The 15,427-nt window shown below is 36.4% G+C and overlaps 1 protein-coding gene across 1 annotated transcript in view; it reads right to left on the bottom strand.

Moving 5' to 3' along the window:
* The window catches only part of TRAT1 (T cell receptor associated transmembrane adaptor 1), a 51,186-nt gene that overhangs the window by 3,837 nt on the left and 31,922 nt on the right, over positions 1-15,427 (bottom strand). The window contains exons 3-5 of the mRNA XM_027104250.1: positions 12,588-12,624; positions 6,327-6,388; positions 4,141-4,229 (exon numbers count right to left, since the gene is read on the bottom strand). Coding sequence (XP_026960051.1) covers positions 4,141-4,229; positions 6,327-6,388; positions 12,588-12,624 — 188 coding nt within the window. The remainder of the gene's footprint in view (positions 1-4,140; positions 4,230-6,326; positions 6,389-12,587; positions 12,625-15,427) is intronic.

The raw sequence follows: 15,427 nt of genomic DNA, 5'->3' as shown, positions 1-15,427 counted from the left end.
TTAAATCTTCTCTACCAGGCAGGGGGATGGCTCTATTTACAACCTCTCTTGTATGTTTGTCTGACTTTTTATTTGTAAAATAATCATTTCTGGAAAATTGTATAGAAGATAGGTGACTTGCATCTTTGCTTGAGTCTCTACACTCTGCCAGTTAGCCCATATACTGTCTTCAAGTTATCTTCCTAAGGCATAACTTCAATATTTTACCATTCTGTCTCAAAAATTTGAGCCTAGAATCTGAATTTTATAGCATGGCATTCAAGGTTTTCTATGCTTATACTTCCACACTTTCTATTTTGATTCCCAGTACTCGCCTACGTAAACTCTCTATTTCAAGCAAACTGGACATTTCACTGCTTCCTGAATACACCTCATGCTTTTCAGACCTGCTTTGCCTTTGACTAGATAGATAGAGAAGAGGTCAGTGAAGTTAGAAAAATAACCAAAAGGCACTCGGTAATACAAAGGGGTGGATATCTTTTTTGACTGTCCAGCACTTTGTTCTATTCTCTTTCTTTGATAAATTCTCCATTTTCCTTTAGGAAATTTCCCTCTCCTATCTGGTCCTGGAGAGCCTATCAATCACAATACTGTACTCCAAGCTTAGCACAGGATTAAGCATGCAACCCAGGCTGGAACCAATTACACTACCCATCCTCCTGCCAACAGAAGTTGGCCCAAGGGTGGACATGTGACTTCAGTAGAGCCAATTACATGGCATCTTTGGGATTGAGGTACAGATGCAGAAATAGAAAAGGTATCTTTTTCTGGATTTGGGAGGAAGAAAATCTGAGTCTCCAGTGGCTTTCCCAGCCTCAGTGGAAGAGTCTGTTGGTAATAGAAGAGAATGAAGTCAGTAACAGAGAAGCAGGGTGAAGAAATGGAGAGAGCTCTCATATTCAATCATTTCAAAAACAAAAGACACCCTTTCATCTCCCAGTTACATGAGCCAGTGATTTCCCTTTTATGCTAAAGTGGTTTGAATTGGGTTTTTGCTCTTGTAACTGAAAGCAAGTAATGTATGTCTGGTCAACAACTGGTCTGCTTTATCAAGTCCTGCAGAGTTCAAAGGACAAGAGTCCTGAGAAAGGACCACAATGTGTACGTGTAATAGTCATTTGTGACTTCCAGAGTGTTGTTTTACTTGAATAGATGCTGGAAAATATAGACAGGGAAAAAAGAATTTGTATCTATGAAGAGAAATGGAAACCATGGAAGAAAGTAAAAACCAGTTTAGGAATTAGAGAGAAAAACAGGTTGAAGTAGACCTTTGTTGTTTTATTTGTTTTTAAATATTGCAGGGATTTGTGTATATTGGTAGGTCAATAGTAATTCATTTAAAGAAAGAAATGGAGACAAATTAAATAATTGAATGTGCAAGATCTTGAAGGAAATAGGAGAAATACTCAAGAGTACAAGTAGGAGTGTTGGCTTTGGAAAGAGGAGAGGTTGCTTCTGACATAGGAGGGAAAGGAGGGACAGGTGAGAGGTTTTAACAGGAGGATAAGAGAAGAGAAACAAGTTCACACTTGCATCCTTCACATTTTTTTAAGACATGGGAACTCTCATGAACTCATTTTATCGTTAGATTTCCTGATCATCTCTTCCTAGTTAATAGTAGACTTAGGTACTGAAATTACAACTTCTGAACTGTACACATCATTTTCAAAGGACAAGAAGCTTATTTCCTTTTCCAACAAACACTATCCATCAGGCTTTATTGCATTATATTATAGATTCGTTATGCTTTTGTAATTGACCAAAGTAACTATGTATCATAGTAGCTAACTGGGCAGTGTTTTTTTCGTTTGTTTTTGTTTTTTTTTTTTTTGCGGGATGCGGGCCTCTCACTGTTGTGGCCTCTCCCGTTGTGGAGCACAGGCTCTGGACGCGCAGGCTCAGTGGCCATGGCTCACGGGCCCAGCCACTCCGCGGCATGTGGGATCTTCCCGGACCGGGACACAAACCTGTGTCGCCTGCATCGGCAGGCGGACTCTCAACCACTGCGCCACCAGGGAAGCCCTGGGTAGTGTTTTTGATGATAATGGTCATTCTAATAAAATGGAATTGATCAAATATGAAGAGATGACTTCTGGGTGGGATAAACTGGGAGATTGGGATTGACATATACACACTACTATATGTAAAATAGATAACTAATAAGAACCTACTGTATAGCACAGGGAACTCTACGCAATACTCTGTAATGACCTATCTGGGAATAGAATCTGAAAAAGAGTGGATATATGTATATGTATAACTGATTTACTTTGCTGAACACCTGAAACTAACACAACATTGTAAATCAACTATACTCCAATAAAAATTAATTTGAAAAACCAAAGAGATTACTTCTAATTTTTGAAATTGGGCTTCCCTGGTGGCGCAGTGGTTGGGAGTCCGCCTGCCGATGCAGGGGACAAAGGTTCGTGCCCCGGTGGGAAGATCCCACATGCCGCAGAGCGGCTGGGCCCGTGAGCCGTGGCCTCTGAGCCTGCGTGTCTGGAGCCTGTGCTCCACAACGGGAGAGGCCACAACAGTGAGAGGCCCGCATACCGCAAAAAAAAAAAAAAAAGAAAGAAAAGAAATAATTTTTGAAATTAAATTTGTCAGAAGGATGAAATAGAATGAAGACTAATCTCCTTAGAAGTGTCTTTAAATATATAATTTATAAAGTAGCAGACTTTGAAAGATATTTTAAGGCTTTGCACAATTTCCAGTTGAGTAAAAACCAGACGCAGCACAAATAAAGCTGGCCTGTTTAATTTACATGTTTTAAACAGCAACTTCTACTCAGAATTCTCAGTTCTTTCATGACTAAGGTCCTGTGAATCTCTGCATTTCAGGTGGTGTAGTTACATTTTAACCTTCTTGACAGGTTTTCTCTTTATTATCATGAATATTACCATGAATTTTGCAGATCATATTATAACATGCAGTTTTTCATATATTTTATCTAAAAAATACATTTACAATTAATTGAACATCACATGACAGATTTGCCCATGAGAGGACGACCTTACATTTTGCTTAAACCTCACCACATCTTGGTTTCTTAATAAAAATTTCAAGAATTTGATTTTTTAGGAGATTCATACAAAGAAAAAGAGAAATTCTATCTTAATGGGAAGTTTCCACGTTCTGACCCATCTTTGGGAGGAGAGTGTTTTCTATTAGGCAGGACTAAGGTTGGATTCTGTCCCCCCACTTAGTTTCTGAGTCTCTAGGTTAAGTTTTTCATCTTTTGCAAGCCTCTGTCAAATGGGAATAACCGTGCTGTCTCCCTTACAGGAATCTAAAAAGATATGCCTGTAAAGCACATAATACAAGCCTGACATGTAAAAACTGCACAGGAAATGCTGGCCCTATGACTGTTTCTAGGGAATAGCACAAGAGCACATAATAAAAGGGACGAGATCGGGGAGAAGAAAGAACCATCAAAACTGAAATTTATAACATTTCAGCCTCACATATGCTAAGCATCGTGAATGGCAGTGCTATGTCTGAGGATGCTGAACTGATTGTGGTAGTAAAAAGATAAACTACCCATTTCTTCCTGGGTTTTTCTGTTTCTACTTAGGCTTTAGTCCTGCCTATCTCCACGCAAGCCACGTGTAAATCTCCTGTCATAAGACCATAGCCATAGGACTTGTATTAAATTTACACTCATTTTTTAAAAAATAAAACAGAAGTATGGTCTTTTATAGTTGGTTAATTTATCTTTTCACCAAAGGTCTCTTTCTCCCCATCTGCCATAAATTCCCGACATCTAGGTCTTCTGAGAATTCTGCCTGTGTCACCTTTTATATTTATTTCTATGATACATGTAATTTTTTTTCGCTCTGAAAGGAAAAGCTTAACTAATACTTTAGGAGGAGAATCCACTTTTCCCTTGAAATCTACTGCCTTTGTAGTTGTATGTAATTTTGACTCTTTAAGTGTAGCTCTGAGTACTATTTATTTGCCTTTGAGCTTTTCATTAGAGCTCAGGCTCCAGATTTGACACCGATTCAGAATGCAAAATTTCTAACAGGCTGCTTCTGATGTTTATCAGAATGTGCTGCTTTTATGCTCTTGAAACATGCAGCTGTGCTATGACCTAGGATGAACTTGGCCCTTGATACGGAAAACAAGACTTACCTGTGAAGGTGGGGCGTCTTCTTGCAGTTTGTTCACGGATCTCTCTGGCCGGGCTTTCATTTGTTCATAGTAGTTTTCATCCACTGGTTCTTGGGAGTGGAAGAGAGATTTACAATGGAAAAATAAAAAATGCTGGCATGAATAAAAATACATGACCCAAACAACATTTAGCTATAAATGTGAAACCTTCAGGGATCATTTGACTAGGCTTTTTTGTGAAGAAACAAAGAGGTAAGGAAGCACAAACTGCTCTGCAGATCAGACTGTGGAGAAGTCTGTTGCCCTGCAGCATTAACAATTAGACAAAAGAAGGTCACTTGGGATAAGGACTAGATCATATTAATCTTTTTATACCATTGTAGGACATGACAATCTCAACTTAAACTGCCATTTAGATGTTATTGAGATCCCACAAGTTAAAGGATTGTCTGTGTTCTCTTTAAACGTGATGGCAAATGGTGCAGACGGCATAAAGCACAGAGCACGTATATTGATGATTACGATTTGGTAATTTTTTCCATAAATAAGACATTTTACTAAGAGGCCTTCTTAACCTTACATACCATTTTTGAAAAAGAGGGTTTAGATTATGTTTGTCGTCCCATAAATCAGTGACAGGACAGTTCAGCCAGGATGTTTTGAGGGTCTGGGGTGTATAATGCTGGTACTAAGTACTTGGGGGTTTTTGTACCATGTCCACCAGCCAGCAGACCTGCACTTATTTCATGCTGTGGGGATGCTTACTGAATCATCCGTACCTTTCTTTCCCCAGATACTCCTATTTAAAAGGGAGAAGAAGGAGAGTTAATGACTTGTAGGACGGTAAGTAACCTGGCAGAGATGTGGATTGCACCAGTTTGACCCCATAGATAAAAATATATGTTTACTATAATACAAGGTACTTCAAAATCATTCAACCCTTTCTGAAAAGCAATGCAGAGAACTGGCCCATAGGGTGATGTTTCTCAAAGCATGGGTCATGGAAATCATGCATTAGAATCACCTGGAAGGCTTGTTAAATAGCAGGTTCCTGAGCTTTATCATGGAACTACTAAATCAGAACCTGTAGGGGTGACACCTGTGCTCATTAGACATGGAGACTGCAGATAGGTGGGCTTTGAGCCACCAGAATACATAAGAACTTAAGTCCTCAGGTATTACAGGTGGGCACCAAAATTCTGCAAGGGGAAATGGGAAGGAAAATTATTTTTTATAGTCTATTCCTGAAAAATAGTTTCTGATTCCTCAGAGTGCAGAGCTTAGAGGACACTTTACAATGGGGGGAAAGACAAAAATTAAATAAATTCTTGACTCCTATAAAATTCTCATGTGTGTAACGTTAGGAGATTCCATACTGTTTTGATATATAGAGATTCAGATAAATTTAGCCCATTACTGGAAATCTCTGTGTTTGAGACTCAGAGATCAACAGGAATTAACCCCCAAGTCTCCTATCATGAATTAAGTGAACTTCTTACAGGGCAAGGATAGCGTTAAATGCTAGCGTTACTCTCAACAGCTTCTCTCATCAGAGCTCTGGAATTAGATCACAGCTGTTTGTTCTGAGGCATTTAGGGGCATTTTATTTTTGGGGTGGTTGGGATATTTCAAGTAATAAGGGATGCTGGGAACTGAAGAGTACTTGTTACAAAAGAACAAAAAAATGTATAACCCACTCAGTGATGGTTTGGCGCTTCTCTTTCCCTGCTTGTCATCAGTGTAAACCTAGGTTCTCTACTTTAAAAGAACCAGTTAAAACAAGAGAAACCAGAGAATGTGTTCTTTGTTCCAAATTATTCACTGTAGATTTGCTTTTATACACAGAGCGTAAAGCACTGTTTTCCTGGGTCATTTACTGTTCTAGAAATAACTTTATTTCATAGAATTCTGTGTGTGTCAAAATTCATGGTAATAGAGTCTTCCGGTATTCTCATTACTACTAGAGTAAAATAAAGAGAATATAGAAAAACAGGATGTTGATTTACACTGAATGTTGCAATATGATTTATGAAATGCAGCTTTGGAAATATACGCTAAATGATATGCTAAAAATACTGAATTTATGGTTACCATTGGAACATTTAAACGTGACTGTGACAAAAAATAAGCTACGTCAAATTCTTTGTGGAATTAAGTGAGGTAATTGATTTATAAATAAATTTAATTTCTGGAAAAATAAAACTTACCTGGGACCACATTATCTAAGTTACCATAAATTGGTGTGTCTTCAAGGTCATACTCATTTTCCCTATAATAAGGAAATAATTTGCCTTGTTAGAATCTACTTTACACATAGTTCAAAACTAATCTCTCAGCTAAATTCAATATTGGGTAAATTATTGCATGCTCTTATTCAGCCTTGACCAGCCAAGGTAGATAGGCAAGTAAGTCAGTAAATGCAAGTGTGTATGTGTGTATGAATTTGAAAAGATATGTTTTGGACCCTCTTTGGGGGAACAAAAATAGCAAATACTTATTTAGCACTTGTTGTGTGACAGATACTACTTGAAGTGCATTATATATGTTCATTCATTTAATTCTCACAACAATTCGACCAGATAGGCACTACAGCATTCCCACTTTAGGGATAAGGAATCTGAGGCACAGATTGGTTATATAATTTGCTGAAGGTCACAAGACTAGTAAATGGCAGAGCTGGGATTAGAACCTAGATTATCTGTGCTCTAATCTATACATTGTACTTCCTGTTTATTTGCCAAGAATATCACTCTGAACATACCCCTAACACTCTGTTTACTAAATAAATATTAACTGACAGTGATGATTAAAAAATAAGAGGCCAGAGAAATATCGTAGACTCAGCTTGGCAGATGCAATAAAATGATTGATCACCTATTACATCCAAATACTGTGCTGTTTTACATGCATTATATCAAAAACCAAGGGAAATTCTGCAGAAATATTATTATTTTCCACTTTACAGGTAAGTCTGAGATTCAGATAGATTAAAGTATTTTCCCTAACCTTATGTGTAATATCAGCAATAAATAACAATTGTGAAAGCTTTTCTTTATGCCAATGCTCATTCAACCCTCAGGACAACCCTAGGAGATGCATTTTTTAAAAGCCCCATTGTGCACATAAGGAATTTGCAAGCTAGAGAGGTAAACTGTCAAAAGACACATAGTAACTGTCAGTGCTAGGATTGTAATGCAAGTCTGGTGCTAAAGCTCTGAATACTATTTGCTCTTGATGTTTGATTAACTTTCCGTATAGCCTCATCTGAATTAGGATTACAGTAGGCAACCTACCATTGTCACCAAACAGTGACAATGGCCCTGGTGACCAGCTTTCACAATAGCAGGTTGGGGACAGAAGAACATTTCAGGCAGTGAGAGTGGCATTTCATAAAACAGCAGCAAATGTTTTAACTTTGAGATTACATATCACTGAGAGCTGGAGGGAATAGCATCAAAGGAAAAAGAACTCTTATCTCAAGGCAGAACACCTATATTACTCCCATGCTTCTGAAAGAAGACAGTATATGTAAATAGTACGTAGGTATCGTTAAAAAAAGAACAGATCAAATGATACCTGTATGAAATGATTTGAAGATCCAGATCCTGACATGTATTTCGCTTATCTGATAACAAAGAAACTCATCCATAACCTTTCTTTCCATTGGTAATTCATTACAGCTTAATATTGGGATATGGAATAGTCCCTGCTCATGGTTTTTCTCTGGCTATACAGGGAATATAATAGCAAAAGGTGAAGAATTTTTAATAAGACAATCCATCCATTTTTCCTAGCCCACACAGATAGCAGATACAACCTGCAAATGATAAATCATGTCCAAAAACTGAACATCATTTCATTCTCTATGAATGAAAATAAGACGTGATATATAATGCAGTGCCTTGTGTCTACAGGCAGGTCTCAAATGATTAATCATTGCAAATAAACTATTATAAAGAAGCAGTTGCCTAACCAACAAATTAAAATGTATGTCTTTACTTGGCAATGCCAAATAGCTCCAGCCTATTGCAAATATCTAATAAACTTCAAGCACAAATGTTTGGCAGTGTTTTATGTTGAAGATTGATTACTATTTAAAATATATTAATAAATATGCCCAGAGACTAGCGCACCTCTGAGTTTTGGTCCAGATCAGATTCTCCACTGTTCTCAACATGTCTGAAATGATCTTCTAACTAATCAGCACATTTACTGACATTCCAAGATTTAAAATAATATTAATTGCATCTTTTACTAGGGTTCAAATTTTCTACTTTCATATAAATTTTCTCTAGTCTCTATTTTTAAAGTTTGTATTTATATTTTATTATTATTTTATTGTGAAGTGCTTTAAAGAAAATGCCTCAAATACTTTATTATCTAAGTAGATTAAATAAGTAAATTCAATTTTTAAAAAATCATTACTTCTGCATGGGTGATTTTGGACATAAATTCTCTGAATTTCAGTTTCCTTATTTATGAACAAGGATATTAAATTATTTAATCCCTATTGTTCTTTTCAGCTCCCAAATTCTATGACATAAATGTAGGGTTCCAATATCCAAATAAAAATGAAAGATTTCTGTAAAACTAAATAAAACTATTTTAAGGGGTTGGGAATTTGTAAGATTGATAAAAAAGAGTAAGCTTAGGGTCTATCAGAAATTGTTTTTGCTAAGTGTTAACCTGATTTGCTTAGTAGACATTTCTTTGAATAGGCAGATGTATGTTTCGGCTTCACCAGCGTTTAAACGTTACTGAAAGCCATGAGAGAGGATGAAATTACTAACGGAATGAGTGTAGATAGAGAAGAGGCTCACTAGACTGAGCCCTGGGCACTCTCTTGTCGAAGGTTCAGGAACCAGCAAAGGAGAAGAAGCTGCTACTAATTGAGGAGGAAAACCAAAAAGGGGGTGGCCCAGAGTCTGGAGAAGCAAGTGTCTCAAGAAGTAGAGTGTCAATGTGTCAAATGCTACAGATGGACCACGTATAATAAGACTAAGATTTGCCATGTAGATTTCATTGGTGATCTTGACAAAAGCTGAGTCAGTGGATTATTGAAGACAGAAGATCGAATAGAGTAGGTTCAAGAAAGAAGAGAAGAGGAAGAGAAGTCAGCAAATATGGACAGAATGTAAATGGCACTTCCAAGTTTTGCTATGAAGGGTGCAGAGCAATGGAGAGGTAACTATAGGCAATCTAATATCAAGGGAACTTTTCTTTTCTTTTTTTTTTAAAAGATGTCAGACAGTACTGTCTGTTTATATACTGCTGGGAATGAGACAAAAAGGAAAGGAAAAGCAATAATGAAGGAGGAGAGAAAAGGCAAAGTTGTTGCAACAATGTGTTCCTGAGTATATGTTCATTAAATTTTTACTTTCTCTGGCAGGGACTGTGCCATGGGTGTAGGTTTCTTGAATTTGGGGTGATTGGATATCAAAGATAGACCCTTGGTCCAGGAGAAAAGTGTAAACCCCAGCAATTTTTGTATAACTAGGGTTAGTATGGCTAGGATTAGCTAAGAACCAGTAGTATTTCCTATGAGGGGGGAAGTTAATGGACTCTCAGGCAATGATATCTAACATTAAATTTTTATTCTCTTGATCAGTGTTCATATGTCCTTCTAATGATGTCTACTTTTTTGTAAAGTCAGTCAAACACAGGAGCTTATATTGCCAGTGCTTTGGAGCCCTTGAAAAGAAGAGTCTTTGTCAAAGTTTTGGGGAAAGGAGACTGGAAAGATCTGCCAGCATGAAGAATTCTAAACAAGACGGGGAAAGAAAACTAGAGCAGTGACACAGAGCTAGGGGTGCCCAAGAGGCAACCAAGAATAAGGTTTTTGGAACCTATAAGCATATTCTGGAGGATTCCCCAAAATACTTAGGTTAGGGACTGGACTTCTTGCATTCGCACAGGGTTGGAGCTTGGATTATGGTTACTTGTACATTAAAACAAATAAACAGAAGGCTTGAAAACATGGAGATACTTTGGTTCCAAGTGTGGCAGCGGTCACAGTGAGGGTCTCATCTGCATATCTACCTGGAAGTCTGAGGCACCAGGGAAGGCTACCCAGGAGTTCTATTGTCATCAGGATAATCAACCCTGGGAACAGGTGGGGATTTGTCCTAAGTCCTTGAGAGAGACTCTGAACACTGAGGAGCTATAATAAGCTTAGTGTAAATCTGAACTGCTTTCCTAAATTAAGGGGTAAATATAATTCAAACGGGTGGGAATTTTCTTAGACCTTAATTTTCACCTAATAAAGCATTCAGCCTTTTTTTTTTTTAAAAATCAGTCAGCTACCCTTGTAAGTACAGTATTATATTATAATCCATACTTTTCAGATGATAAAATTCCACTTCAGCAATGCTCATTTTCCCAAGATTACAAACCTGGTAATTGCAAGAGTGATTAACATCCAGAACTGTTTGTACCTCAAACCGATGATATTCTCACTGCATTATCCTCTTAACACAGATCAAAAGACAAGAATTGTGTAGAATTACGTTTAAAGGACAAATAAAGTGGCCCAGGGGTAAATACCAGGAAGTGTATATTTAACTTTCTATTAGATATAGACGCTTTGCTGTCCTTAAAGTGATCATGTTCCTGACTTACTAATGTAGGAAGGCAGGGATTTGGGGAAGCAGGAAGATAAGACCAGAGAAGCAAATTTCTTTCCCCTCCAGCATAGCTTCCCACCTAAACCAATGCTGAGTAGGATCAGGGGGGCAGTGCAGCAGGGAACCCAGTGTGAGGGAAGCTTGCCTCCCTTCTACCCAGCTTTGAACCATCTAAGGACTGAGGAAGCATCCACAATTCTAGCCCTACCTAAGAAAGATAGCCCTTATTTCCACCTGCTGTTTTAATGTTTATTTCTTAATGGCTGGAGATAGTTCATTCGTTTTTTTCTGAAGCCTCCATGCTCTCCTATAAAGGTGACTTTGGATCCCAAACTACATAATCAGAGAAATAGACAATCTGTGAAGTACATACATAAGCTTGTGAATTAATATGCCAGCCTCTTTTTAATAGATACAATCTGCATCGTATATTCAAATTTTGCCTAAATGGAGATTTATTACAGTAGATAACAGATTATTAAATCCTTGAGGGAAGGATCGCATCTTTTCATCTTTGTATCTCTGTTGTCTAAACAAATGCTTATTTGTTGAATGAATATTTATTGAAGGAACAAATGTTATAAAGGAACAAGCCTCCTTTCTGAATTTTCCCTGCAGCTAAGAGCCTGCTTGCTTTGAGATGAGTGTTTTACCAATTTTTCTTTCTGATTCTTCCCATCCTAATCCAAAAACCACCAACACAGTCTTTGGTAGAACGATAGTATCACAAGACTTTCTATCACACTGCATCTTAACTGCCTTTCAAATGACAAGAATCAAATCAATCGTCAGATTAACTTCTACATGGTTATGTAGGATTCTTTTTGTCATATTTTTTGTTGTAACCAAATCAGCAAATCACTCTTGAAATGAACTAATGACTTAAATTATCTCATGTTATAGAATCCAATGTTAAAAACAGTCATAAAATATAGATTGTCTTTTTTGTGTGGGTCTGCCTGTAGCCCAGATCTGAATCTTCCAGAGACATTTCCACACGGAGAAGAATTGTTTTTTAAAAAAGGACAGTTTAGAGGCCAATAAAAAGCTTGCAGTCTTACCCTGTACAGTGAGAAAGCTTTGTGTTTTTGAAAGACCTTTTCAGCCTTTCAGTTTACCATTTCAAAAAGATCTTGAAGAATCCTCTAGGAAATTTTCTATATTTAGATTTTTTTAATCCTAAAAGAGGAATTTCCAATCTAATGATACATTTGGGTCAGAATATATTGTCCAAGAAAATGAAACTTCTTTACTATGTTTTATATTATAAACCTTCTTTAAAAAAAGTTTTATACTACACAAATTTGTCTGCAACATTCTTAATAAGTATAAGCAATTAAGTTATGTTATGTCTATAACTGCATATTATTTTAGAGTTATTTATTGGCAATACCCTTAAAAATGGCACAGCACAAATCATCCTTGTTTATGTAGGTGTGCATACATATCTTAAATTGTATCAATATTGCCAGATTTCTTACTACCTTGAATTCTTAAGAGCCACACAATTCTATATTTAATTAGACTACATTTTTACAACCTGAACTGAATCCTAATCTAGGATATCTTCTTCCAAAATTAATGAGGATTCTGTAGATAACAGGTTAGAGTTTCATTTTGTCCTTCATCCAACTCTCTCACTGACTCAGGATGAGTAAGTAACTAGGGCAGATAATAATATTATAACTATTATTCTTCAGGTGGAAATAAAAGTAATTAAAACTCACTTTTCATTTTATTTTAACCCAAGTGAAACATTCCTGAGCCAAACCTATAAGCAATATAACATTAGTTACTTCTCCTTATTCCTTGGGAATCATAGTCTATGACTCATATTCTACATACCTGGGAAAGTGGTCATCGGAGTACGTGTATGTTTTATCTGAAAGATATTCAAAATAGACAAATTAAAAGAAATTTTGACGTACATGTCTTAAACCTTCTAGAGCATGCTCTGAGGGGAGCTTAGCCTCAATGCCAGTTAACATCTTTAATCAAGCCACTTGACCACCACTGTTTGAACTAGGGATAAGGATATTCTCTGATTTGGGCCAATCAGGTTCTCTCTTGGTAATCTGGAATGAAAACATGGTGCAGCTTGGCAGTAATGCAGAGCCCAGCTGTGTGGCCATTTCATGCAGGAAAACACCAAGCGGAGTACACTGGAAACCTGTCCCTGCCTTTTCTGTGGTTCCAGCCTGTTGTGGGGCCAGGCTGTACTCTCTGCCTTCAGGTTCTACGAAACACCTCTGCTTCCTTCTGACAGATTTCCCTATTTGCGCTTGCTGGTTTGGTTAGGCTCTTCTTCCTTATCAAGAAAAAAAAAAAAAAAAAGTCCCTAGAAGACATTTCTATTTATTTACTTATTTATCTAATCTTGGAGTGCCCATTATCATTGCTTGCTATGTGACAACAACATCATAAAAATAATGTTCAGGAAGTTCCTCTGGTCATGATTACATTTCACCCACATGGTAAAAGGAGAGGTAAGGAGAGATAAGGGTTCTAGGGAGAAGAAATCCAGAAAAGGTTGGCAACACAGTCTCTAAAAGTAATCAAAACAGTAGAATGGCTCTTAAGGGAAACAGTATGCTGGTCTGCAAAAACCAGACTGACCGGAGATTTGATGTAAGATTGTAAAATCATGAAAAAAGTAGGGGTCAAATCTCAAAGTATCCACTGTTGAACCTTGGAGGTGGTGGTTCAAAGGCAAATGAAAGGAAGTATTTGTACTTCAAATTAAATATGTGTATTCAAAATTGGAAAAAAATAGTTTCAAGAAATTTTTAGAGAGGCAATAGGGAAAATTAAGAGAAATTCAGAGTTCAGTTTTAATAATTAAGGTCAAAATTATGAAGCAGTGTGTATTACTGGTTTCTCAATAAATTTTCTTTGAACTGAATAGTTGTATATAATATGATATTTATTATATTTTGATTGCATTTTATTAAACCTGGCATTAAATAAAAACCAAAATCTTGCAAAAACTATCATATGAAAGTAAAGCCCAGTATTATCTAAGTCTCTGACAGTGACTCAGAGACAATAGCAATCAAATGGTGATCTTTCCGTTTTAACATTTGGAAAACACTGTGTGTTGGTAAGAAACTAACAAAAATGTTTCCCAATAATTGAGCAAGTCACCAAACAACTACAAAGACTATTTTTAGTTAGATTTATGTGTGACAAAGTTGTGATTTTCCAGGGAGGTCATTAACTCTTAGAGAAACATTATTAAATAATGTTTCAAACAAATTATTAAAATCACCACATTGGAGGGCGAAATGGATATGTCATGTGTCAATGTGTTTGGAAGAATTCTGTAAATGACCAAATGCGGGAAGTTTTTGCAAAGCACAAACATGAAGCAGCTATGGGACCGAAAGTGATGAATCCCATTTGGGATCTGTCAGAAATATGTTTCTTCTAGCCCACAGTCAATGTCTTACCATGGACTGCATCTAAAAGATGCAGCTGTTTTCAACTACCTTCGGACTAGTTTTGTGAATATGAATGCAACATGGTTGTGGGGAGAAGCCTAGAGAAGTCTACTGTTGCACAGTAGCCACAAGTTAATGGAAGCCCAGCAAAATCAGAAAGCTTGAGAAATGTAAAACATATCAATAAGCATAGGAATAAAAATTAGTTAATATAGATTAGAAAATTGTTAACTGGCAAATATAAAGTATGTATTGATTTCTTTTTATATGAAGTACATGTTTATACTCAGGTCATTAATTATTATTCAGATTTGTCTGGAATTAAAGTGCATACACAAGAATTTAGCCCACCTGTAGCCTGAGGTATCATGGAACAAATTCAGGGTTAGGAATCAGAAGACACTGGATTTGGGTACCAGCTCTTCAATGCATTTCATTGCAAATGAACATGAAAATCATTGCAAAACTGATTCTTAGTTTATCAATAAAATAGTGTTAATAATGCCTATATCATGGAGTAGATGTGGAAGATAAATGAAATAATTTATGTAAAAACATTTTAGAAAATGACAAAGTTGGTTATCAATATTATATTTCTAAATCCATATCCTGCAGCAAGCCACGTTTAATTGTGCTGATTTGAATTACGAAGTTTCTTCATTAAATGGATTAGCTGAAAAGTAGTTGATATAATTTAAATGCTATTTGAAAGATAAAAAAATTATAAGTAAAGCTTGATTTGAAATGAAATAATCAAATCTCACCTTTTGCAAGAAGATTTTCACCAATTGAGTAGTAAATTCAAAGAAAAGATAAAAACAAACAAAAAATAATGACAGTACTTAAATAGAATAAAAAAAACTAGATATGGAGTAAGAATGTTTCTCCAAACAGACCAATAGTTCTTAAAGATAATGTGGATTTTCCAGTTGGAGGTGCTTAGAGTATGAATGATGGTGCCTGGAAAATACACTGCTGTAATATGTAAAAGGATAGTTCTATAGAAGGAAAAGGAAAATGTAGTTCGATGTATTAGCAGCAGAGAAAAGCAAATAAATAAATAAATACTTAAAAGATTTAGACCAAAAAGCTTTGTGTGAAAAAGAGAAACAACTATATAAAGGCTACAATATAATAATGCGATGCTTAGGTAGAATGAAAGGGAACTAAAACAATGTGAAGAAGGAGAAAATAAGTAATGGGTAAAGGATACTACACATCAAAACCAACTGTATTGAAGAAGCA

This window comes from Aethalodelphis obliquidens, unplaced genomic scaffold (assembly GCF_003676395.1).
Source record: "Aethalodelphis obliquidens isolate GAN/ISIS:26980383/991018 unplaced genomic scaffold, ASM367639v1 scaffold1, whole genome shotgun sequence".
NCBI classification, from domain to species: domain Eukaryota; kingdom Metazoa; phylum Chordata; class Mammalia; order Artiodactyla; family Delphinidae; genus Aethalodelphis; species Aethalodelphis obliquidens.
This window is presented reverse-complemented; position numbering and strand designations above follow the sequence as displayed.